The sequence below is a fragment of the Rhamphochromis longiceps genome, linkage group LG3 (assembly GCF_057381845.1).
Source record: "Rhamphochromis longiceps isolate RC_006_pf linkage group LG3, R_longiceps_female_GT1.1, whole genome shotgun sequence".
NCBI classification, from domain to species: Eukaryota; Metazoa; Chordata; class Actinopteri; order Cichliformes; family Cichlidae; genus Rhamphochromis; species Rhamphochromis longiceps.
The window spans coordinates 42,074,550-42,100,159 of record NC_140559.1 but is presented as its reverse complement, the minus strand read 5'-3'; the positions used below and the strand labels follow the sequence as shown (position 1 = coordinate 42,100,159).

Genomic DNA, 25,610 nt, shown 5'->3' with positions numbered 1-25,610 from the left:
CCTTAAACTTAAGGCTGCAGTAACATTACTGGGCGCTTTACTAGAGCCCTTGCTGCCAGGTTTAGCAACTCGTTCAGAAATCATGTCGCTCGCTTCTTGCGCTACTTGTGAGATACTATCATGCGGCGCAATGTCACTGTCATGAGATGCTACCTTTGATTCAACATTAGAGGCTACAACTTCATCCTTTTGTGGATTAGGGTCTGCATTTATCCAAGTGTCGATTTCATGCAGAAAGTCTTTAAAACTGATCAGCTTAGGTTCATACCAATCGCTGTGATCTGTTTCTTTTTCATCATCGTTCAGCAATTTTTGAACTGAAGTCTGTAAGAGTTTATAAACTCTCCCAAATAATCATTAAATGTTCTCATGTGTTCATCTATGGAGGCTTTTGATTCTCCAGCATCAATGAGAGCATTAATGTCATTTCGTTTTCTTGTCAGAACGCCAAGCTTCGCTCTGCGTTTTTTAATTAAATTAAAAAGCTCTCTTTCTTGTTCCTCCATTTTAACCAGAAAATTCGTTTTACAAGGTCCAAAAGATAATTGTTTAATACAAATGTTTCAAGTTGCAGCTCAGCATCTCGGTTGATCCAAACAAAGTTTCGCATTTACTCACGAACTTTGCGTCATTTTTTCAGTCCATTCTGCGAAGATCCAATCTTCCAAGTCCAATTCTTGCAAGTTTTCCCATCTTCCAAGTTGACATCCAAGCCAGTCAAAATGATTTTTTGACTTAAATGTCGCGGCCTTTTACTTTCCAAACACCAAAAAAGTCCAAGAAAAGGCCGTGGGTGGCAACGGGAGGTTTGTTTTAGAACGCACTTCTGACTCCATTGTTTAAAAATCATATGCCGTTTATTTCGTGAAAAAATACAAACAGAAATCAGCCAAATAACTTCTTAAAACTTAAAATTAAACGAAAGTTAACTTAATTTGCTTTAACAATTTCAAAAGTGGTCAAAAAATCATTTTCTACCCCTCCCGTCTTCCCATCTGACATTTGGCAAACAAAAAACAAAAGCTCTTTACCACACCCATCCAGGGTGCTCTTAATCTCTTGATTAATGGGAGGGTCCATAACCTAATAAACCAATCACTTTCCAAAAGCTTCTCCAATAAAATTAATTACAAATTTACATAACAAAACCAGGTCAGTATATTCTTACACCTTTAAAGAAAAAACAAAAATGAATACAAATTGCATTTTATAAACATTCAACAAAAATGGCCACAACAGGGGACTATATCACTGTTATTGCCAGGTAATGCAGAATGCTACACAAAAGTGCAGTGCAACTCTAATGACAATTATGTTGGTTATACCATGTTATAATCAACCATGTTATAACCAGGACGGTCGTTTGATGAACGCAGTCAACTGTTTTATCAAGGGTGATATGCATCTTTGGGGTGCTGTTGTTCGTCCGCAACTGCATACTTGCTGCCAAGTATGTGTGACCTACAAGTCACATATTTTAAACAATCAAGGCGGTATGGAGAGGAAGTACCAGAGCACCTCCATCTAGCCACCCGGTCCTCTCTCGACGCCCCTGCTTGGCTTTATTCAGTCTCTGTTGCACAATCGTTTACCCCACAACCAAAAAGACCGGAACACCCTCCCCCACTCCCCTGTCCAGTCTCGACACCTGTGGGTTGCACGTTGTCAGTCTCTGTGGCGCAATCGGTTAGAGCGTTCGGCTGTTAACAACCAAAAAAGACCGGAATCACCTCCCCCAGTCCCCCGTCCAGTCTCGACACCTGTGGGTTGCACGTTGTCAGTCTCTGTGGCGCAATCGGTTAGCGTGTTTAGCTGTTAACCGAAAGGTTGATGGTTCAAGCCCACCCAGGGACTATATCACTGTTATTGCCAGGTAATGCAGAATGCTGCACAAACGTGCAGTGCAACTCTTATGACAGTTATGTTGGTTATACCATGTTATAACCAAGCATGTTATAACCATGTTTTAACCAACCATGTTATAACAATCATGTTGCACAAACGTGCAATTGGGTATACCTCATGTAGAGGAGGTACCAGAACACCTACACCCAACCACTTTTAAATCTTTTTTGCGATATAAATTATATTTTAGTAATTGAGTTTTGCATTTTTCTATTTCCTTGGCTACTCCACTGCTCTGTCCGTTTTATGAAGGTTTGCCCTTTACTTAATATGAGCCGGTGTCCACCTATCCTTTGGTAAACTGGACCTGGGCTGTCATCACAAAAGATCACAGCAGTCTTCGCTGGATGTGAAGGTATGGGAAAGATTCAGAGGCTGATACTTAGGAACCAGACACTTCATTTGATCCAATCCCCCAAACTCAGGCAGTAGCCCGGCTAGCTCAGTCGGTAGAGCATGAGACTCTTAATCTCAGGGTCGTGGGTTCGAGCCCCACGTTGGGCGCTTATAATTTTCTTTTTTCTTCTCCTACCATATTTGGAGAAGTAGTTCATAAGTGTTACTTAATTTAAAAGAAATAAATCCATTAGTTTGAATTTATTAAAACAGAAACATTTCAATATGTGTTTGTGAAATACCAAATCGTGTAGTGGTACAGTAAAAGTAAATTCTTACTATGTCTTTAAGCTGTGCTTCACACGTGGTTTAGATATGGATCCCAAAGGTTGATTCTGTTCATCTGTTTCTCCCACTGAAAACGCTATATGCAGATGAACAACATCAACCTTTTGTGATTTATTTACCTGAATGATTGAGTATGCATCAAGACGTTTGAATTCAAAATACATCTTAAGCCGTTACATGCAGAATACCTTTCCTTGTCTCAGTGTTTCTGATTCCAGCTCTCCCCCATTGCATTACAAATATCTATAATCTTTTACAGTGAGGCTGGAATAATAGGAAACGTCCCTGGGTGGGCTCGAACCACCAACCTTTCGGTTAACAGCCGAACGCGCTAACCGATTGCGCCACAGAGACGACATGGTGCAGGGTTGATTGTTTCCCTTCCCCCCTTGTTGAGAGCACACGCAGCAATACTGTGGCAAAGCTAGTGAATCGCCGCATATTGTCGCTGGCGCAATCGGTTTTCGCGTTCGGCTGCTAAACGAAAGGTTGGTGGTTCGAACCCACTCAGGGACGATGGCTGCTCCCTTTATTTGATGCTTTTTTGACAAGACAAGCAAAAACGGGAAAATAAAAATGGAGGAACTCCACAAGCGCTCAAGTGAGGGGGGTGGGCAGCAGCAGAAAGGGAAGGCAGGAGACTGCAGTTTCTCTGTAATTACCTTTCAAATTTAAAACTGGCAACTCACACTGGACAGTAAAAGCAGAAATATAGTATTTCTGTAATTTTAGAGTAATTTTCTATATTGTGAATAACGTTTTACAAGGGGGAAAGGGTGGGGGTCCAGAAATTACTGCAAAGGTTTGTAAAGTTGCATTAACCCAAAGACATGAAGAAAAAGAAAGAAAAAACAACAAAAAAAATTTGTCGTCCCTGGGTGGGCTCGAACCACCAACCTTTCGGTTAACAGCCGAACGCGCTAACCGATTGCGCCACAGAGACCACATGGAAAACATCAGGGAGTTACTAATTTTGAAAGTTACTAGGGGTAGTATATAGCTTTTTTAAAAAAAATTTTTTTTCAAACATGGAAGGCAGATCATGTGGTCACTGAAGAAAAAAATTTCAGGTGATGACACATGGGATTAAAAATGTTGCGCCCAACGTGGGGCTCGAACCCACGACCCTGAGATTAAGAGTCTCATGCTCTACCGACTGAGCTAGCCGGGCTGATGAATATCGACAGAGTAATAAGTAGACTAAGTATTATGAATTAACACATGGAAAGCGTGTTTAAAACTAGAGCCTCCTCGATATCTTTACATTTTAAAATAGTGAGCTCTGTTAAATTAAAACGCTGCCATTCCTTCCAATCACGCCCATCCAAGTTTCACTGTAGTTGCCCATGTGAACATTGAAGTCTTCCAGTAGAACAACAGTCACCAGATGAGGTGCTCTCCAGCACCCCACCCAGTTACAAGAAGGCTTGGTACTCCGAATTGTTGTTTGGGGCACAAGTACTAACAACAGTCAGGACCCATTTCCCAACCTGAAGGCGGAGGTAAGTGACCCTCTTGTCCACTTTTGAAATGCGCTGTTAAAAAAAAAAGGGACCACTGTGATCCGTTAACATCTTTTGCAGTGACATCTCTGCTTTTAAGATTAGGCTTAAAACTTTCCTTTTTTGCTAAAGCATATAGTTAGGGCTGGATCAGGTGATCCTGAATCCTCCCTTAGTTATGCTGCAATAGACGTAGGCTGCCGGGGATTCCCATGATGCATTGAGTTTTCTCACTCACTATGTGTTAATAGACCTCTCTGCATTGAATCGTACCTGCTATTAATCTCTGTCTCTCTTCCACAGTGTGTCTTTATCCTGTTTGCCTTCTGCCATCTGCAGCGACCGGCTGCCCCTCCCTGAGCCTGCTTCTGCCGGAGGTTTCTTCCCGTTAAAAGGGAGTTTTTCCTTCCCACTGTCGCCAAAGTGCCTGCTCATAGGGGGTGAAATTATTGCTGGGTTTTTCTCTGTATCTATTATTGTAGGATCTACTGTACAATATAAAGGGCCTTGAAGTGACTGTTGTTGTGATTCAACGCTATATAAATAAAATTTAATAGAATTGACATGTTTTCAAATCATATTTATCATTGTTGTTATCAGTGTTTTTCTTCTTCCTTGTCTGTTTTGATATAACGTGTAATGTTATGTAAGATGCAAAGTGCCTTAAGCCATGATTGTTTATTAAAGAATATGGTAAATGCTTTCAAATGCCTTTTTTATTAGTTTTTGACGTTTTCCACTAATCTGTTCTCAAATTTAAAATTTACTCGTGTGAAAGGTCAAATTTTAGTGTATCATGCCAATTTAACGTGACTGTAAAAGCTAGCTAAAACTGCAAGTTTACGGTGTCGTATCTACGTGGCAGCCTTCAGTCACCAGTTATTAACCTGACATTGTTCGCGGAGGAGGATTAATGCAAGGGTGCAGCATGGTAAAGAGTTCTAAACCACGTCTTTTGCGAAATGTCCGGGGACCACCACCGGCCAGAGGGCCACTTTGGATCCGCCCGGCCATGTCATAAATAAAAGCAGCATAATGTTATTGAATGACAAAGCAAATGACTGCACGTGCGCACCAAGGTTTAACTTGTTTACCACAGAAAGCGTGCAACATGTCATGATTCCTCTGTGCATCAGCTAAGCATGTTTTCTTTATGGTGTGCATTTTAAGTATCTGTAATCCTGTCTGAGCCTTTTAACGTCAGTCCAGTGACTAAATGGTCTTGGGAAGATGACCGTCTCTGATGCTCCACGTGAAGCATACAGGACCAATACAATGCAGTGAAATGAAGTAGTAGTGCTAATAAACTGGGGTTTTAGGACAGTGGGTCAGTACTACTAACTAACATTTGTTTGTTTGGTTTAAGTTTGGCCGGCAGCTGTGATGTTTGAAGACATATCTTTTAATAAAACTAAGTTAAAGCAAGCGATGTAATGTGTATCTGCAATAAAAACCAACCCGTCAGAGTCAGGGACAGAACTTCATTTAGAGTTTGCCCATGCGCAGAAAGCACTGCCAGATGGCGCTATCCGCTACAGTAAACCCCGAGGATGAAAGAGGAGACTGGGAGTGTTTTACAGCCAGCTTTGACTGTCACTCTTTTGCAGCACATAGAGTAGAGAGGAACGTTTCTGCTTTTGCACCACCGCCTTTTTCGCTTTTGTAAAATATAGACTTGGAAGCGCAACACCCGCAGCCGCACCACGTGACCAAATGCGGAAATCATCCGACTGAGGAAAGTAGAACCGGAGGCGAGAGGTGAGGGTTTGGTGCCCGCCTGATTTTCAGAGAGGCTTTTGCTGCTGCTGCTACGTGTTTCGGAGAAGGTTTCCACTTAACCCCACGGTTAAATGTACGACTTCCGTATGGTGTGAGTAAAGGTAAGCAACAAGGAAGCAAAACAAAAGAAAGCCCCGACCGTTTGTGAAACGCGGTAACTTTTTAAGAGGAACGCAACAAACCACCTGGCTGGTTGGCTGGATGAGAAGGGAGTCTTTGTGTAGACAGATGTGCAATTGTAGTAATTGTCGATGCTGCACGCTTTACTCACTGTGACGACTGTGTGATAATTCTAGTGTTACTACAAAGAAGTGGACCAGAGAAACTAACAGAGCCCTTTATTTGTGACCTCACCTTTGCACATTTAGCTCCTAATGCTTCATGTTTTGTGTAAAAGTCATTCTTGCTTTTTCTCCCACTTGTACTTTCTTTGTTGCTCTGCAGAAAAAGCTCGGGGAAAAACCAGCATGGCTGTGGCTGAATTTGGGTGTAAGAGTTTTAATGGTCTGCATTTAAAGCTGTATTCATAAAGCAACATAAAATTCATCAGCACAAATTTAGATGCAAGTGGTGCCTTTAAAAGCGATTAAATGAGACTTGACAGAGTCTTTGAAAGCTTCTGAGTTAAAAAAAAAAGAGTAGTCCTTTGAATAACTCGTACAAACACATAAAAGCTTAAGAAAATATCACTCACTGCCAGCTAAGCTGTCTCATATTTCAAATACCAATGTGGATTTGGCAAAAACAAAAACAAAACCAGTACCTAGATGTTCCCTAAATCAAGCGTACATTCACTTCATAATTCATACATCAGTGTAATTTTGTGCTGTGGTGGCTTCCACGTGCAGCAAAAAGTGTGAGAGAGGTCCACAACTTCGGTCACGTAATAGTGTAGTCAGGACATGCTAACTATAAATATGTTATGGTTCCCGTTGCTGCCAGTTTGTTCCTGTTTTACAGGGAGCAAATCACCTCCTTAAAATAACAAGTACCTGTTGCTGCTCTCTGTGGCATCTGCAGTTTTAATTTATGGGCCGTGGTGCAGAGCTGTGACAGCATTGACGGTGACAAAGCCTGGCTGGGCTTAGTGGTTTAAATGAGGGGTCATGCATATAAATGAGGTTTGCCCTTTGAAGAAACAAGGCCTTGCAATTTCACAGGTTGAGTCAGTGTGGAAATACAGCAGCAGGTGATGAGCCACAAAATTAAAACTGCTGAAGCAAATGGCATTGATTTATGTTATTGCAAGACAGTCTTTTGCAGGGAAAGTCTGGGGTTCATATGGATGTTACTTAATACCTACTAGGGCTGTGCGATATGACCAAAATCTCATATCCCGATATTAAGACATCTATGGTACGATATAAATCACAAAAATCTAACATTTTCTGTAAATTCTGTGAATCTCGGGCAGCTCGACTTGCGTGAAGTGTTTCCAGCTGCGCGTCATGTACCTGGAGTCGATTGTTTTAACTGATGCATGAAACTATACATTTTTAGACATAAGTTGTAATGGCTGCCGTTTTCTTTGTGAGTATTTATTACATGGCGTGCTGCGGGGAAAGGCCTGTTCTAACGTTTGAGTCTAAGTGTAACATTTCCAGCTCTTCAAAAATCACAGACGCTCAGAAAGATTGGCTTTTCACGATTTATTCCTGCAGAAGACATAAAACACACTCAACAGGTGTCTTCTGATGGTACAGCAATTGTAGCTCCCTCACAGTGCAAACGCGCGCTGTCTTAACAGACTTACAATTAACCTTTTAATAAAGAAAAGGTGGAAAGTAATAATTTCTCTCATTTTACACTCTGTCATACTGAGCTTGTATACAAAAGAAATTTATGACTAATAAAATACATTTCACAATCGTATAAAACAGAATAACAGGATAACATAAGTATCACCAACTAAACATTTCCCTCTAGTGGTCAAATTAACAATAGCGCATTACATCTTCACTTGCTTGTGCTTTACAGACAAAATGGCTGTTAACAAGCTCACGTACCTGCAGAAGACATAAAACACACTCAACAGGTGTCTTCTGATGGTACAGCAATTGTAGCTCCTACAATGTAAAACAACATCACAAAAAGCACAGAAAAACGGTACATCCAAACACATTTCCTGCTATGCGCAGCAACCACTAGGGGGCTGACAAAGACTAACTGCCAAAGAGCATAAATACGGCAGAAACACTATTTAACAGCAACCCGCCTTTGTTTCAGTTACACAGAAACTTTCTAACATCAATATGAACCTATATACATCGACATGTACAACTTATGTAACAACATTCACACCAGAAACCATAAAAATGCCAGAGCCTTTCATTACAGGACTTACCCTCACAGTGCAAACGCGCGCTGTGAGAAGCGGAAGCCTTAGCAGCTTCTAAACGTTAGAGTGAGATCCGGTTTCTGGGTTTTCAAAATAAAATACAATAAAAAAATGATAAAATTCACACTTAAAATGATAATTAAGAACAGGTAAGTGCATGTTTTTCATATGTATTTTTAACTCCGTTACATAAGGTTTATTTTTTAGCACCTGACGGCTCTTTTTTGCTTCTCATCCGTAAACACTGCATCTTTCACATGATTCAGTTTATTTTGAAAAGTCTCAACAGGATCTTGAGCTTTATTGTGAAAGGCTTATGTGGAACAAGCGGACACGCGGTGGTTTTACCGTCGTTGTTGCTAACGACAACGCATAAAAACAAACGCTTGTCTGTTTGTAGTGTGGTTATATTAAATGTAAGAGAAAGAGGGAATGTTAAGAAATTAATATAGCCACTACAGTGACCATCAAAATAATGAAAAAATATTGCCGTAAACAGTTTATTTTGCGACACCACGAAACAAACAATAGCGTAAAATGAAACGATAGACATAGTTATATCGAACAGCCCTAACACCTACCTAAACATTGCTGTAGACCACCCACATGTTTACTGCTGCGAATATTGTCAGTATTTAGTAACTTTGTGTAATTAACAGTGACATTTGTTTTCTTAGCCCCACCTGCCATGAATGCGTGACATTGTATAGCATTGCATTGTCCTACTTGCCTTGCTTAGAAACACATTCATAAAGAATCCAGTACCCCCAAGTTTTAAGCAAATAGCAGTAACTCTTTAGTAGCTCTCTTTGAAATCCCAGCGTATTGCAGAAGAAAAAGATCATGTAATTTATTGCAACCTGGGATCTGTTTTTGCAGGTTTTAACAAAATGACTGTGAGCATAACAAAATTATATACTAGTCAAATTAAAACTTGTGAACTTTGTGACTGCATAACAGTGAAGTGAAACAGTGCAAGGAATGCAGTATTAGTCATATGGTCTGACAGGTTGTGACCAAGCCAACAGTTTAGCCACATATCTGAAACTTGTCACAGCAGGATGTCCTCAAAAAGAATAATCTGACCATTCACATTTTTTCCCCTGTGCTTTGTTTAAAACCTGCCCAGTTGTGTTCCTCCACAATAAAAACACAAGTATAAACCTAGAATAAGCTATATGTTGTGGTATTTTACGTGACACAGATCACCCAACACATCCATGTAAACACTTTTTAACCTTGTAAAATTTTGTGTATCTATCCAATCATATATACCTAATGTGTCACCACCCTGATTCTACAGCTCAAAGTGTGCACATTTGAATCCCATCAGTGGCTTTCTAATCTTAGCGACCCATTTAGGTGCTTGAAACAGAACTGGTATTTTGCCCCACTAAAAGTGGATCATTGTCTGATTTCTGCAGCACTCTCAGTGGATGTGACACTGTAAAATTTCTGTTCCAGGCTGTTACACCCTTACCTTACCATTTGCAGCAAGAAAAGTGTCGAGTCTGGCATTGGTCCTCACTTGGTCCACTTTTATTTCTCCCTTTGGCTAAAAAAGCAGTAAGTGGGATTCTTGGGGTCATTTGTCTCACAGACCTCATCGGTTCCTTTAGAAATTATTTAAAGGGACTTAGCGACTTCTAAGAACAAGGTCAGACTTGGCAAATCTTTTATTTTGGACAGGAACCTTTACTAGGGCTGATTAAACGTCAGCAGCATTTGTTTTTTGACAATTCCAAACTGGAATACAATTTTTTTTTCTGTTAAAAATGGGCAAAAAAACCCCATTTAACATGCATGTGAGTCATTTTTCTGTCTGAGCTGAGATTAGTTATTATCATGACATAAAGAGTCTCAAATTAATGAGCTTAAATTTTCTTGCAGCCTGGTGGTACAAACCTGTGGACCATCTCAACTGACCCCTGATGTCTTAGAAGTAAAACTTTTAAAAAATGAATAAAAGCTGTAGCTTCAGCAGGGCGCTTGTGATGCGAAAGGAGACACACACGTTTTTTCTTAAATCTGTAAACAAATCCTGCTAAATGTCACCTGTTACTGCACTAATTCTGTTCTGGAGCTTTAAGAAGTTAACAGTGTAGCAGCACAAGATCCAGTTTTCAACCAGCTTTGGGCTCGAGTGACCCTCCAGCTCACAGAAGGTTTTCAGAGCAGATTGGCAAGTACAATTCACTGCACAATCTGATATCTTGGTGTTTCGATTATCATAATTAATCTGCTCCAGGTTCAACATTGCAAGTGACCAGTCGCATTGCTGTGATGTCATAGTTGTTGAATGTGGAAACACCATCACAGCAAACACTAACCTTGACCCTGTTGGTGTTTGTTTTTTCCTGAGTAGACATTGGCAAGTTTCTTTCCACGTCACAATACTGTGACATCACAACAATGTGATTGATTTCTGGCCGTGTTAGCCTGGACCAACATTAATTATGATGATCCAGGAACAACACTAACACAAGTCAGTACACCTACTATCACCAGCTGCAGCACAAAATTGGATATATTTTCGAGCTGTGGGGTGAGCCTTGGAACACTTTCCCGATGAGGCTTCTTGTCGAGAGACAGGAAGAGCCAGTGCTATCTGGTAAGAGGTAGTTGAACCTTCAAAATAAGAGCACAGGGCTTGTCCGATAGTTTGATTGTGTCACCTCAGACAGATGAAAGCAAATAAATAAATCACTTAATATTCTTGGTGGTATGTATGTACAAAAATGTGCACGTAAATAACAAATATTAGCCAAGCTTTTTTTCCCCTTCGTGATGTGGGTTTCTACTGTGATGACATTGACACTTGAGTAAATTACACAGACCATTGGAGAAAATGGTTTCATATTGATGGTTTGTATCTGTGACTGCTTGTTTTCAATCCATTCATGTGCTATAATATATGAATGTACTGTATCAAGGATTTAGGTTTATTATTGTCAGACTGACACAGAAAAACCAACATTTTCTACCAGAGTTTTTGTTTTTTAGATCAACGGCTCAGGCTTATTTTAAAGTAATCGGTCCTATCTACTCCAATTTATGGATTTCAACATTTCTTTCTTTTTGGTTGTTTTACTGTTTACTGTACCAAAGTCAGTGTTGCCCTACCCTGCTCTGAACTTACTACAGTAAAAATAAAACATGTTCATTGTCACCATTTAGTGTTTCCTCAGTGAGAAAACTCATCAAGTTTTGTGCTCACAGGGGGAAAAAACTTCTTCCACGTCCTCTCTTGAAATATAAAGTTTCAAAATGATGTATGAAGATGTGCGTGGGTGTGAGAGGGAATATTATTGTGTAATGAGAATAAAGGCTTTCAATTCAATTTCAATTCAATTTTTTTCTGTAATGTAGGCCTAAAATGATAAAGTGTTAAAGCAATGAGGGAACTTTTTTTAGCATTATTATTATTTTTTTTTAAAGTGGCACTCACGTGCTTCCATACTTTTCATAAAACATCCTTTTGTACTAATAATAGCATTAGCTGCTCCAAATCTTAACACCTGACTTAACTTAAAAATTGTGTCACCAGATCAAATAATTGGATGCACTACAAATGCCACTTCTAAAAAGATTCTATAGCAATGTCACAAGTTCTTGCACCTGTTGGTTAAAATTATTTAAAGCTGCTGCTTGTTGAACTCTGTCAGGCCTGCTGGTTATTGTTGTATAACAGCAGTACTGCCTGAAAATAAGACTGCTATCTTTGAGTGTTATCGTAGTAGTATATTAAATAGATCTGCATGCTATGTCTTTCATGTACTGGCTATGACTACCTTGTGCTGCACTGTACTTTGCATAAATATAGTTAAAGTTTCTCCGTGTTTATAATGAAGATTTTCCATCTGTGCGAAGCCCACTGGCAGCAGCAGCCTCAGCCCCTAGCTAATCCTCTTAGACTGTTTTGTTGTTTTCCTTTAATTGAAGTCTCTGTCGGGAGTCTCTGGTTCTCCTGGCTTGACTAGTACAGGACAGCTGTGCTCTCAGCTGAAATACACGCTAACGGGGGGTTGAGCATTTAGGAACAAGCACAGGGAGTCCAGCCATTATTTCACTGTTTTTACTTTTCGCTCATGTAAATCTTTGTAAATCTTCCTCTTGTTTTCTGTTGTCACCCCCTTGTGTGATTGCCTCCTAACTTCTTAACTTTTCTTTTTTTTTCCTTTTTTTTGCAGAGTTGTTTTGAGGTCGGACTGCTGAGATGACAAGGCTGTGACAGTGTGTGACTAAGTGTGTCTGTATTGGACTCATTCCTGTGAGATGGCTACTGCAAAGAAAAGTGAGTGTATACTGTTGTATGCATTCTTTAAAAGTACTTCTAAGTCATTCTGTAGTAATGTGCCAGATGATGGTGTGATTGCCTGCAATTTTTAGAAACAGGAAATGCCCACTTTAAACTGGTGAGACAGACAGACAAACAGCAACGGCTGTAATATTCAACATATAGGCAGCCCACACTAACCCGAGATTCGAATGTTTTTGTTTTTTTAAGTTCTACTGAATAACTCAGTCGTGTGGCAACAGACTGCAAAAATAATTTGCATAAAGTTATTTGGGAAGGGGGGGAGGTACTGAAAGAGGAAACCAGTTTGCTGATACATTTGGTACAGGAAATCACGCACAGTCATATGAAAAACTGAGTACACACAAGTTGTAAGTTGTAGATTTGCCGCTGTACGTGTTGTGTGACTCACTTTGGGCTAAGCGTTAGCTGTCACACAGACGGCCTCACATTTTGTTCTAGAATACGTTGGTATATAGAGAAGTGCATGGTCGACTCGGTGATTGCAGGATGTCCAGGTCCTGTGACTGAAAATCAAGCCCAAATCATCATGCCTCCACCACCATGCTGACATTTGGTATGCGTTGTGCTGTGCTTTGTATGTTTGGTTTTCTCCTAACGTGGTGCTGTGTATTATGGCCAAACACTTCCACTTTGTCATATCTGTCCAAAACACATTTTCCTGTAATTCCTGTTCAGATGCTACAGCCGAGTTGGTTTATTCTTTTTAGAGAGACGATGCTTTTTCTTGCTAACCCCTCCAAACAAGCCATACTTGTTAAGTCTTTGTCTAATATGATGAACTTTAACTTTTTCATGCACTTTAACATTTAACATGCCACTGAGGCCTGTAATGTTTGAATGTCGCACTTGTTGTTTTTTCTGAGCAGGTTCTCTGAGCGTTACATGGTCTGACCATGAGGCTAATTTGCTTACATTGTGGCTTTGTGTTAACATACACCTGAGTGCTCCAGACCAGCAGACTGCCAAAACTTCTGCTTTTATAGAGGTGCTCACATTTGCTGATGATCAGTTAATCAAACAGATTTGATTAGGAATATCTAAACTGCTACTTGCCCTCTTAAGTAAGTAAAGGGTAAGTAAGGGTTTGTTTTTCACAGGAAAGGATAGGAAAGGAAATGATGAGTAGTCGTGTGAAACTTTCATTTTCACATTACTATATATAGATGCGTAAAAAAAAAAAAACCCAAACAAAAAAACAGTTTTACTCATCTTGGACATGAGCTACAGTTTTAGATGCTTCATATTTGGCTAACTGACGTAGCACTTCTTCTGTATTCATTGTTTATTAGAAGGTAAACGAAAGGAAAAAAATAGAGTAACTAGTTCCCTGTTAGAATTCATGATGACGCATAACCACAGATTAACCATTTCAGCCATGACACAGCCTGACTTAAATTATTTTTTTGATTGAAAAGCAGAAATGGTACAGTGAGGCATGCCAGGGAACAATGACTATGTGTTTATCTCTATGAAAACTTAATCTCCTTTGCAGTAGTTATGGATACTTGTTGCCTTCACAGACCACTTTGCAGACCTTTGTTAGGTTCACTGATGGCTGGTTTTACAGGGTTTGGATTGGCTCAGATATCACAGGAAGAGTGTGTCTTAGAAGTTGTTACCTTTAGTACAGTAAAAGTATTTTATAATAAGCAGTAAAAATTTTACTGTGGAGATTTCAATCATCTTCTTTTGTCCTTTTGAACATTGCCGTGTGCGAGTATCTGTGGTAATCTGTAACACACAAAATGTTATTGTTGTTGTTTGTTTTTTAAAAATCTTTTCCCAGGAGGATTTTGTAAATTACTGTGCGCTTTCATCTGCTGCATATCAGCGGGATCAGTCTCCCTCAGTTGTCTTCATATGAAATTTTATATTTGTTGTAGCTTGGACCACTTCATGGGCTTGGACACGTCTGTGTTACTTAGGGCCGAGGTCAGTGGATGTAAAGGCGACAGAAAAGAAGCTAAAAGAAGACAGGAAGACATAGATGAGCGTGTGTGATCGCACTTTAACCATGCCCAGCAGTGTGCTGAAAGCAAAATTGAAGGTTTTTTTCTCTTCTTCCCACAAAGAGTGCTACTAAATGTGGTAATATAACCAAATGTGAGAGTCTCAGGTGGGTCATTTCAGAGTTTTTACCAAATATTGAAGCTTGCAGTTAGTTGGTGTGATGTTAACAGTAGACACTGGTAATATTTTTTATCTTTTTATTAACTGCAGTTTTTTTCATTAATAACAGCTGATTGGGTTTTTTGGGGGGGGGGGGGTTTGCAATTTTTGGAGGTAATGATATTTTACGTCCAGTCTGCAAACACTGCACTTGATTCCTAAACCCACCAGGATTAGACTGATAGGCTAACAGCCTACAGTAATATTCAGCAAAGCAGAAAGGGACATGCTGACAGGCAGATTAGTGGAAGGACATAAGTAGATGTATATTAATCTGAAATAAGCCAGTTGAGCAGGGCTGCGTGTTAATTTGTGTGTACACATTCTTTTTTGTGCTAACTCGGGGATATGAGACCAGTCTAAGCAGTGCCAGCTCTCAGTATTGTGATAATGATAGGGTTAGGGTTTGGCTCAGATCTGCGCCTTTGATGCAGTTCTTGTATGTGAAAGTACCTCAAATACACACGAAATGCTTGTGTTAAAGAGGTTATCTGTAAATAGGTTTTCAGTCAAATGCAACTTAAATATATAAAATCAAAGGTTAATTTATTTAAATAATTCATCATTAAGAAAAATGTGCTTGGTCTAGTGAATTTCATTTGACCAGATTAAATTAAATGTAAGTACATTGTACTTATGTAACAAAAATTATATGGGGAATAACTTAAAGTCGGCAATCTGGGCAGATATATTTTTTTGAGTGTCTTTAAGAAAGAATTGCCTTTGTTGATCTTTGTGAGTGGATTCATTAGTGAAAGAAATTACCGCCAAGTCTGTCTGGATGAGTAGATCTTTAGCATTCATAGGAACATGACACCAGATGAATGATAAAACTGAAAAGTGTTTATGAATGAGCTATTTTAGATGTACAGGCCTCTGGAAGTTACAGTTTTAAATCAGCAATGGAGGTGATGGATGGCTGCAGCATTACTTTTGGCATGAGTGGATCACCCTGTTGAAGAAGATTAGCATTTTAGAGGGTTATAAAATCTTTTTTGATAAAAATCTAGAAGCCTGTTTACATAAAAACACAAGTAAACACATTAGCTGTGAGCTACAGATGCATTTTTGGTACGATCCAGGGGTTAAAGCGGGATTTGGACAGCTCTAACAGCAGCTCAGATAACAACCATAGATATATATTTGTTTGTCTTAGTGGCTTTGTTAGATTTGTTTTGTTTGTGTAGAGGCTGTGTGATCTGCTGACCTTTTATTTGCTGCTGTGGCTCTGAGGTTTATGGATCTTTGTGGATTTAGGCAGCTGCATTGTATAATATATCAGCAGATATTACTCAGGCTGGGACACTAGCTTGAGTGATATCTGCCTAGCTGTAGTATGAAATTGGAATTTGGCAACAGATAGTGAAGAACATCAGCCTAAATTCAAACGAATGAGTGAAAACCCTGACCTAACCAAACAGTGAGCATGGTTACTACTGCAAATAAAAAAAATAAAAAACTTTAACAGGCTTCATGTATAATGTTTACCCCACATAGCCTGTACTTAGGTGCGCCGTCCAAGTGTACTAACAGCTAGTCAAATTTCAATGACTCATTTTTTTTCCATCTGTGAGAACAGTATCATCTGTGATTTGTTTGTGTAAAAACGTCTCGTTCTTTCTTTGAACTCCTAACTGGCTCGCCAGCTTGTGGCAAACACTCATCTTTATCCATCCTCCTTTAACAAATAAAAAAAAAACAAAAAACCTATGACTTATTTATTACTAGTTGTATTTATTGCAGCTTTCAGTTTCTTTAAGATGATCATGCTTAATTTGCTGAGCAGTCATTGCCCTTTAAAAGTCTTCTTCAATCATCCCCTTGTGTCCTTTGAACTCAGCCGATCTGCTCTTTCATTGAATTGTATTTCTAATTATTGTTCTTTACATTTTGCATTTGTGAGACCATGTTTCACACCCCCAAAATATTAGTAGGGACATAAAAATATCAGTGGTAAATCTTAACTGTAGTAACAACCAGGGCTGGGCCATATCATATGGTCAGTGATAATAATATTATAAATATAATATAAAAAATGTCATATCATTGCTATAGCGATGCTATACAAGCCCGGGCGTGTCTGAAAACACTGTGCCAGGCTCCAAACATTTAGTATCTAAAAATGAAGGTACTCTAGAAACCTCCAACAAAGCAGAGTCCTTCAAAATAGATGAGAAAACCAACCCCACCAAATATGGAAGCAGCACACTTATTTTACCACACCACTGAGTGAAACCAGGCTATAAAAACAGCAAACACTAGCAGCATGTTTAAAGTCACTTTTATTCCTTATTGTGAAGCTCAATTTGAACTTCAAGTCATTATTAGTATGTATGCCTAAATGCATCGAGTTGCTGCAAGATAATTGGCTGATCACATATTTACAATACTGAGCAGTTGAACAAATGTACCTTATAAAGTGGCCAGCGAGTGGATCTGTAAATACACATGTAGCGTCATAGTCATTTGTTAGTTTCTGAGCAAAACATTACAGCTCTTAGATTTACAACTCATGCCATTATTTTTTTTTCTTAAACTGCTAATTTTTTCACATGGAGTCAAAGTTCAGGTAGACTCGCTGTAGATAAAAGCACATTTCTTAATCGGACTTTTCAAGCTATAGCATATCGTTTTGACTGTGAAAGGCTGCTTTACTGCAAAAAGTCTGCCTTTACATGAGTAATTACTCTCCCATGAAGCCCCATTGTATGAACTTCAAGCCTTCAAAAAGCCTTATAGCAGGGTGAAAAGTGCTCTCATGTGATTTAGATGACTATAGTAAAGCTTAATATTTGATAGAGAGCTACGTCTTCTCAGAAAGAAAGAAAAAATGCATACATATTATTGCTGAAGTTTAAATTATGTGTGGTGATCATTATATCATTGTATCCACTCACCTTCTATTTGAATAAAAAAGGAAAAAGAGAGCTCTAGGCTCTATTTTTCAAATGTTATTAAGTTTCCCACGTATATTGGTACTCTATACTCCAAAATAAGATACAAGAAATGTCTAGTAGATGTTAAAAGATTTGCTCTTGATCAGTATAAAGCATTACTCCTACAGGAGCTGATGAATTTAAGCTTATAGCTGATTCAGAAATGCATTTGTAATGGTTCTATAAAACAAATGATGATATCAGATAAAACCTCTCTGACCTCTGGGTGTCTTCAATAAAGGTAAAAAGAAAATGTGCACATAAATTATGAACTAATTAAATTATTAAAAGGTTTTTGTAAAAAACAAACAAAAAAAATCACGTAAGTTCAAAAAAACAGGTTTAATAATGGTGACTCACCTGAATCCAAAAACTTCAGGTCCATCATTCAGAGGTTATTCAGTTTCTTGCATTTGGACCTGCTACAGCATTTTTTTGTTTATTTATTTCTTTTTTGTAGATATAGGTTTCATGTGTGTATTGTTATTGGTTATAAATGATGGTTTATCTCAATTTGATCTTCATTGTCAATTGAGACAATCCCAGTAGCTGCACACTCCCCAGTCCTATATGAACTGCTCCAAATGTAAAGATAAACCTTTTAATTGTGACGTTATAATGTGACTTTGAAGTGTTGACGTATTTAAAATGTAGCATACATCAATAATTTCTTTTATTTGAACAGGATTTAAAATTGGGAATTTTTTGTCACAGATTTATTCTATTTTTTTTCTTTGCCTAAACTAATTACCCTAAACATGAAACAAGTAGTATTCCTTTTATCATTAGAGTATTTTTATAGTAACATTGAGAACTGAATGAGCACATTTACGGTACTGAAAAATGTTTGAAAGTCAAATACCTGATGCCAAACACTGTGCTCCTAAAATCAAATATGGAAGTATCAGGGTGAATATCGTGACTTGGGAAAGACTCATTATTAATACTGTGGTATGTGTTGAATTCATAAAAAGGCACAGATCAGATAAGAAAACTCATTTTACGGATAATATTGACATACTCTGACTCTTCTCATCCTTTATCTGGAGACTTATAAGGTAGCGTTGTCTAGGATAACAAGGCTAATAAATTCAGTTTAAAGTTAGTTTACATTTTGCTTATCTTGTTTTAGAACTTCGAGTATGGGATATTGTTAATATTAAAAGGCTTCTTGTTGTTTTCTTTGATATAAAGAGCTTTGGATATGAAACATCCTTCCTCAGTTTCCAGTTCTATTTCTACACAGTGATCCTGCACATATGGAACATGATGTAACTCCACAAACTCATTACTGTGACCCAGATTGCTGATAGCAAGCACTTCTAATCTCTAATATGAGTCTGAATAAAAGTTAAATGGAACTAGAGTGACAGTAATGCCTGTGCTTTGTGTAAATGTAGCTGGCTGTGTTAGTATATGTACTAAAGGTAAATGCATCAGTCTTGTGCTATGAGTTTGAATACTGGATTGCACTGGAGAGCCACTTATGGTATGCACGGTCACGTCGGGGCTTGTTTCTAAAAATATGTACTCATCGTTCTTACAGCAGACGTTTGTATCTATAAAAACAACTTATTGCTTTATTAATATTTTCAGTTATACTGCTACAGCTGGGATAGACTTCAGGCCCCCCATGACCCTGACATGGATAAGTGGAAGAGAATGGATGGATGGATGTTACAGTGATCTCTGCTGTTAGGGCCAACATAGCCAGCATTTTGCATAATGATGTCTGTGTATGTATATGTATTCCCTGTGAGACCAAAGTTTAGGCCTAAAATGTCTGAAAATGCTTGTCTGCAGACAGTTTTTTTCTGTTGTTGGCTTTGAATGATGTCATAGAGAGGGGTATCCTTACATGGCTATGTCAGTCATATAGCGCTTAATATGACCACAGAAGTTCCACCCATCTTCTTAAAACCTGCTGTTTGTTAAAGACAGCCAATTAGAGGAAGGTTTGCTCAAACGGAGAGGAGCTAAAAGAACTTGTGTCAGACACAAGTTGAATTGAGGGGCTCCACCAAGTCCCACTAATGGATAAATGTGGATTATTTTAAACTGTAAATCATGCAAAACTGCTCTAGTAGAGACTAGTTCCACATAAATAAGTTTCTTGAAACACTAGAGGGCTTCTGTTTAGAAAATGAATGTTAGTGACTTTCTGAGAAAGTGCAACACGTTGGTGTAAAGATAAGTTATCAATACCAGTTTCGGTTAGCATTAGTAGAGGCCAATCAGTTGAAGAACTACTGGAAAAAGATGAAAGAACATTTTCATATCTTTTGACTTCTTTACTTGTTAAGGCAAGATGTTTTAAAATGAATTCACCGTTGCCACTGAAAAGGAAGTAGCAGCTGCCGGCAACCTTTATTGACATTAACCTCCTTGCCCCAAGGAAAAATTGATGTTTGCTCGGTGATTGCATTGAACTCTTTTGCTGTCTGAGGCAAATTAGTTAACAAGTGTTCAATAACAAGGTGATTGCCCCGGTTGCCTGTTGGGAGCCAGGCTGCTTCCAAACAATGGAGACCTGACTTAGTGCAGTCACTCACAAACAGATCACAACACAGTGCGATTAACTGGAGTGAGTCTGTGCTGATGAGTGCGACTGGTCTGCGATGTCTTACAATAGGGCACTTGACTAAATTGGTTCTTGAGTGGTTGTATTATGGTTATATTTCTTTGTGTTTCTTTAAGTGCTTAAACTCCTGTAGTTAATTTGCCATCCTGCAGTGACTACATCACTATTTATAGAGGAATTTTAGTTTCAGATCCAGGTTTTACCGAGTATCTGAATATATCTAAAGGATTTAATATGAGTTGAATATGAATGATTTCATTGTACACAGCAACAAATTTGATATTTTCGCCCTGTTGTTAGAGTTAATTGACAGATTATTGCAAACATGAAATTACCAATTTGACCCCATACAGTCACAAACTGTAGACTGTCTCCTTGTTATTGCCATTTCATTGTGCCATCCAACCATCCAAATTGTTGCAGTTCTAGTTCCTGTACCTTTCAAAGGCAACACAATTGCAAGTTCATTGCACGTGATGTTTTCTTTGATATTACCTAATGAATGTAGAATATCCAAGTTTTTACTTTATTTCATTTCTTTTTACTAGCTCTGCTGCACATGCTGGGCTTTGGTTATTTTTACAGGAGCTAGCCTTAAACAAAAATTCTATTTGATTACTTTAACAAAAAAAAAAAAGTAGGTTTAGGTTGTGCTACATAATTAAATGAGCTGGATCAGTTATACCTTACACAAATTGAACCTGTGCATATTAATATGCTCACTTGTCAGGAAACTGGCCTTTATATAAATTTAGCTTATATTAATCTGATATGTCTTTATTTTCAGATTACTATTGGTTTCCTGTTTCTGTGAGATAAGAAATTCATTATTTTTGATTTAATCTGCTCTTCAAGACAAATGCTAGGATATTGCCTAGCTTCACTGTCTTAGATTGGTAATTAATTCAGATGGTATCAGCTTCACCAACTGTTGGCTTATTATAATTTGGCAGAGGATGTTTGACAAAAACCCTGTGCTTAAATTAAAGTAACATTTCTGGTCCAGATCTGAAGGGCAGGGAAACCCTCTGCCAGTAAATGTGAGGATAGTTTAACTTCAGACTTGACTTCAGAAAAAGAAATAAATCTCCCCAACTGTCAGTTTGGCAAGAAACAAAATGTGGTTTAAATTACTCTCTTGCACACCACGAATGAGAAAATGTATTAAAAAAGACATTAATATTCTGACTGCTGTAAATGAGCCTTTATTGGAGTGAGTGTGACTTTGGTGACATTTAGCTCACTGAATTAATAATGCTGATCCCAGATAGCTTTTCAGTGTGGTGGTGCATGGGCCTGTTACACTGTGACTCCGAACATAAACACACCTAAGCCAAAGAAGTAACCCAGCAAAGTTTGTTCCATGGTGAAGTAATGCTTTATGAAATCCAAGTTAGACATGTGGGCCTTGTTGTCAAACAGTCTTTTTTAGAGATTAAACAGAGATAAAACACAGTTTTAAAAACAACAACAACAACAACTTCCTTGAGAATATGTGTGAATGCTACAGCAGAAGTAGAAGAGCTTGTATGAATTTGTGAGTGAGATTGTATAGAGGGCTTTGAGTGCTCAAGTACAGCTAAAAAAGTGCTTAACAAGAACCAGTTCATTTACCATTACCATACAACTGTGCAGACAGAGGTTGGTTAAACAATGACATTATTGCAGATTGTATTAGTTTGAAGTTGTATTTAATATTATGACATGTTAAATGATAAATAGAGAAAGTAAAGCTCCTTACATGCCATCTGAAGCACAGTATATCCATCTTAAGGTGTCAGAAACTGCTTAATCGAAATAGAAGTGGTTAAAAAATGTCCTACTTCAGCTAAAGCACTGACCTCCTTCTGGGATTCTTTGGAGAAAAGCTATCGATCAAGTAGTTCAAGTTCAACTCCTCAAACTCTTCAGATTTAGTGGCTATAAGTGACCGGCTGTGAGTGCGCCTCCTTGTTATCTTTAGAAACTAACATCTTGAATATTAACACAAAGGACCGTTATCCTTGCAAAGCACTGACAGGAAGCAGCAGATAGTTTTCACTGTATATAAAGCTAGTTTGGGCTGCTTCCTTATTCACAGCAGGTAGCTCCACATGTTTGAGTTGCAGATTTTTATTTTTTCATGCCAGGTCTCCTTCCTGATTCGACCTTGAAGGGAATTGTGTCTCCTCCTGGGACCGAGCTGGGGATCTTACGCTCATTAGAGCCCAACATACATTAGGAATATTTAAATATGTAAACCGTAATTAACTATCGTTTAACTCCACAGGAGATGTCAGAGGGCGCCTCCAGTCTGCTAGCACCAATCATAGCACTGCTGCTCCACCGCTATGATTCGTCTTAATGCTGCAGACCTCGTGTGAACGTTACAAAACATACAGACATTCTTATAATCGTACTATATTGAAAAGAAACAAAAAAAGCAAACTCCACCCTCTTTCTTTGCTGCATTGTTTCGTCTGTTTATGACCACCTCAGAGTTCTCTATTAACCAAACTCGCATGGCCTTGCACAGTGTTAGAGGATCACAACATAGCTACAAGGACACACAACAGTTAACCGTCTTTAACCTGCAAGCTCCCCAGTGATGCTGAACTGTGCCCACGTGAGATAAATACTGGTGATTATCTAGTGAATTGATGGAGTGGGCGTGATGTATGCTGACTCCCTTATACTCTATTAAGGCAGCACCCGAAACCAAACTGAGTATTTCCAGCTTCTTGAGGGGACTATCTCCTGATTTTTGTCTACATGTTAAAATAGGGCATCTTAGGACAATTTCTTGACTTGATATCTCTGATATTGTGACTCACTCTCTGGAAGCTCATGTGTGATAACAACTGAGGGTTCAGACATGCACTCACACACTGCAGCATCACTCACTTAAAGTGTTTTTATGGGCAGTAGCATTCACGGTGGCTTAAAGGATATCGTCCTATTAATAGAGTATTTCATAAATATTTAAAAAGTTGCTTAGGTATATTCTTTGTACTATTTCTCCCTGTCTTGCTGTTTAGCTGGTGTTGAAAGGCTCTGGGAAGGAGATGCTTTGAAAGGGGCTCAAATTTATGGAGGAGACCTTTGAACAAATTGTTTGTTTTTTTCAGGGAATTATTATTTTTTGTGGAGGGCTGTTTATTTGGAGAAGGATTTTCCATTCTCTCACACTGGGGATGAATGCCTGGGCAGAGGAAAAATAAATAAAAATGTGTCAGTGTGTCCTATGATAACACGAAAATCTAAGGCCAAATCAGAAGTTTAGATTGCAAACCTTTAACTCTTTTATTTTGACACTGAGGTAACAGTGAGATTCACATATAGGTGTCTGTAATGTGATATCACCCTGTTTATCCTGTGGGTAAAGATAGCTTTAAGACTCTGGGTATGTGTTTGGTGTCTTTGTCTCATGCTGCGAAATGAGCATTGGCCCAGTCAGATGGTCACTTAAAAAAAAAAAAAAAAAGAAAAAGAAAAAAAAAGTAAATATCTGAAGGGGATAAAATCTTTGTGCCTGATGTGTGTTTGTGTGTGCATTTTCAAGGCTTTAAAGCACCCAGAGGGTGCATACTAGCAAAGCATGCGCATGAGTGATTGTGAAGTGCTCTCCAGCAACTCTCCATTACATCACTTAAAGGAAACAACCGGCTGCTTAATGTGTGTTTTCTCCCTTTAAAGGGATGCAGTGTGAATATTTGTACATAGCAGACCTTCAGCTGCTCTTCCGTCTTTCCTCTTCCTCAGGTTGTGCTAAGGCAGGAGGCGTGCGCTTCTCAGAGGAACCCCACGCTGCATCTTCACACGTTCATTTCGATGAAAAGCTACATGACTCCGTTGTCATGGTGACTCCAGAAGATGATGGCAACTTTTTGGTCAAGGTTAGTTTAACCTTGTAATAGTTTGACACTTAATAGTTACTGAAGATTAAAGAGATGTCTTTTAATGTAGCTCAGTTTGATTTTAATTTTTTTTTACCTTAACTGTTTTTATAACAAGTGCAGTCAAAAAGTTTCACAACTTGTTCCTTGAAAACCAAAAAAACCCCAAACGAAACCCACCACAGCTAAATTCCTGTCTTCTGCTTGTGAAGCACTGTGAGGCTTTAAGGACTTGACAGATTGTTTCCTTGACATCTTGTTCAGACCACCAGCTGAGCACAAACGTGAACTCATTCTTCAAACCAATTTGACTTTTATACTAAGGACGATCGCTAATGATGAGAGCCGAGTCTCTGTCCGACCGTGGTGCAGGTTTTAGTGGAAGAGCCTACATCAGGTCAGGAGTCAGAGAAGTATGATTGTTGTTTATTTTTAAACATTCCTGGGTTGTGCCCTGAAATTTCTTCCTGTCACATTTGATCCAAATGACTTGAAATATGGCCATGATTTTAGCTCATCACTGTGCCCTATTGCCAAATTTGGCTCTCTGCAACCTTCTTTTTCCTAAGATGAATTTCAAGTTGCTGATTAGACACAGAGGAGAAGATACGTGAACATGGGAATGGACTTTAGAGTATATCCAGATGTAGATAAGAAGGTCAGAGTTGCACAAGGAGCTTTGAAGGCAATGACGGCTGAATTTAAATCAAGTAAAGTTTTTCTTTAGCGTTTTTATCGGTGCGGTTGTAGAACAGTTTTATCTCACTTCCTGTGTCCTGCTAAAGAGTCTGAAGACCACTCTCCTCTTATGTATTGTCTGTATTAGTTGCAGTCAGACCACAGTCTCGCCTTACAGGAAGTCTAATATAAGATGCTATTTCTGACTGTCAGACGGCAGTTGAGGTAATTCACTTTACTCTGTTTCTCATCAGTTCTATATCATTGAACCCACGAATGGTAGTAAGAAAGATAGCCTTTACTCATTTATAATAATGCTTTCAAAAAAGTTAATAGTACTTCAGTATATATAAAACAGTAGGTGATTAACATGCAAATGTGCAAACATGTGGATAAAATCATATTATTATCACTGTGCACTGAACAGTCTTATGGCAGCTGATATAAAGGACCTCCTGAGGTGATCAGATGTGCACTTTGGTGCAGTCAGTCTTTGACTGAAGGTGCTGCTGTTGATAACCTTCAGGCCACAGAGTGGGTGTGCAGGGTTGATCATAGCTGATTTCAGCTTCAAGTGCATTCTTCTCTCTACTGCCTGCTGAGCTTTTTCAAGTTCAGACCCGACTGCTGGGCCGTTCCTCTATAGGTTTGTCTACTGTTCCTCTCTGCTGTGCGGACAGCTTCTCCTCAGCAGGCCCCAACAAAAAGCACTGGCCACCACCATATGGTAGACACACTGCACACCAAGGGATGGCAGATGTTCAGTGACCTTAGCCTCTGTAGAAAATAAAGTCACCTTTGTCCTTTACTGCATACCGCCTCTGTATGGCTCTTCCATATCT

At 38.8% G+C, this 25,610-nt stretch overlaps 1 protein-coding gene and 4 non-coding genes across 6 annotated transcripts in view; 2 read left to right on the top strand and 3 right to left on the bottom strand.

Moving 5' to 3' along the window:
- The first annotated feature begins 2,336 nt into the window (after positions 1-2,336).
- Positions 2,337-2,409, top strand: trnak-cuu (transfer RNA lysine (anticodon CUU)). Its single transcript has one exon. It is a non-coding gene; the product is annotated as a tRNA-Lys (tRNA).
- A 460-nt stretch (positions 2,410-2,869) lies between these two features.
- trnan-guu (transfer RNA asparagine (anticodon GUU)) lies at positions 2,870-2,943 on the bottom strand. Its single transcript has one exon. It is a non-coding gene; the product is annotated as a tRNA-Asn (tRNA).
- A 515-nt stretch (positions 2,944-3,458) lies between these two features.
- trnan-guu (transfer RNA asparagine (anticodon GUU)) lies at positions 3,459-3,532 on the bottom strand. Its single transcript has one exon. It is a non-coding gene; the product is annotated as a tRNA-Asn (tRNA).
- A 155-nt stretch (positions 3,533-3,687) lies between these two features.
- Positions 3,688-3,760, bottom strand: trnak-cuu (transfer RNA lysine (anticodon CUU)). Its single transcript has one exon. It is a non-coding gene; the product is annotated as a tRNA-Lys (tRNA).
- A 1,885-nt stretch (positions 3,761-5,645) lies between these two features.
- Positions 5,646-25,610, top strand: part of adisspb (adipose secreted signaling protein b) — a 44,664-nt gene continuing 24,699 nt past the window's right edge. The window contains exons 1-3 of one of the 2 annotated variants that reach the window (XM_085398347.1): positions 5,646-5,849; positions 12,399-12,502; positions 23,957-24,090. In XM_085398347.1, coding sequence (XP_085254473.1) covers positions 12,484-12,502; positions 23,957-24,090 — 153 coding nt within the window. In that variant the 5' untranslated portion in view covers positions 5,646-5,849; positions 12,399-12,483. Of the gene's footprint in view, positions 5,972-12,398; positions 12,503-23,956; positions 24,091-25,610 lie in introns of both variants that reach the window. The other variant, XM_085398339.1, reaches the window with a different exon arrangement.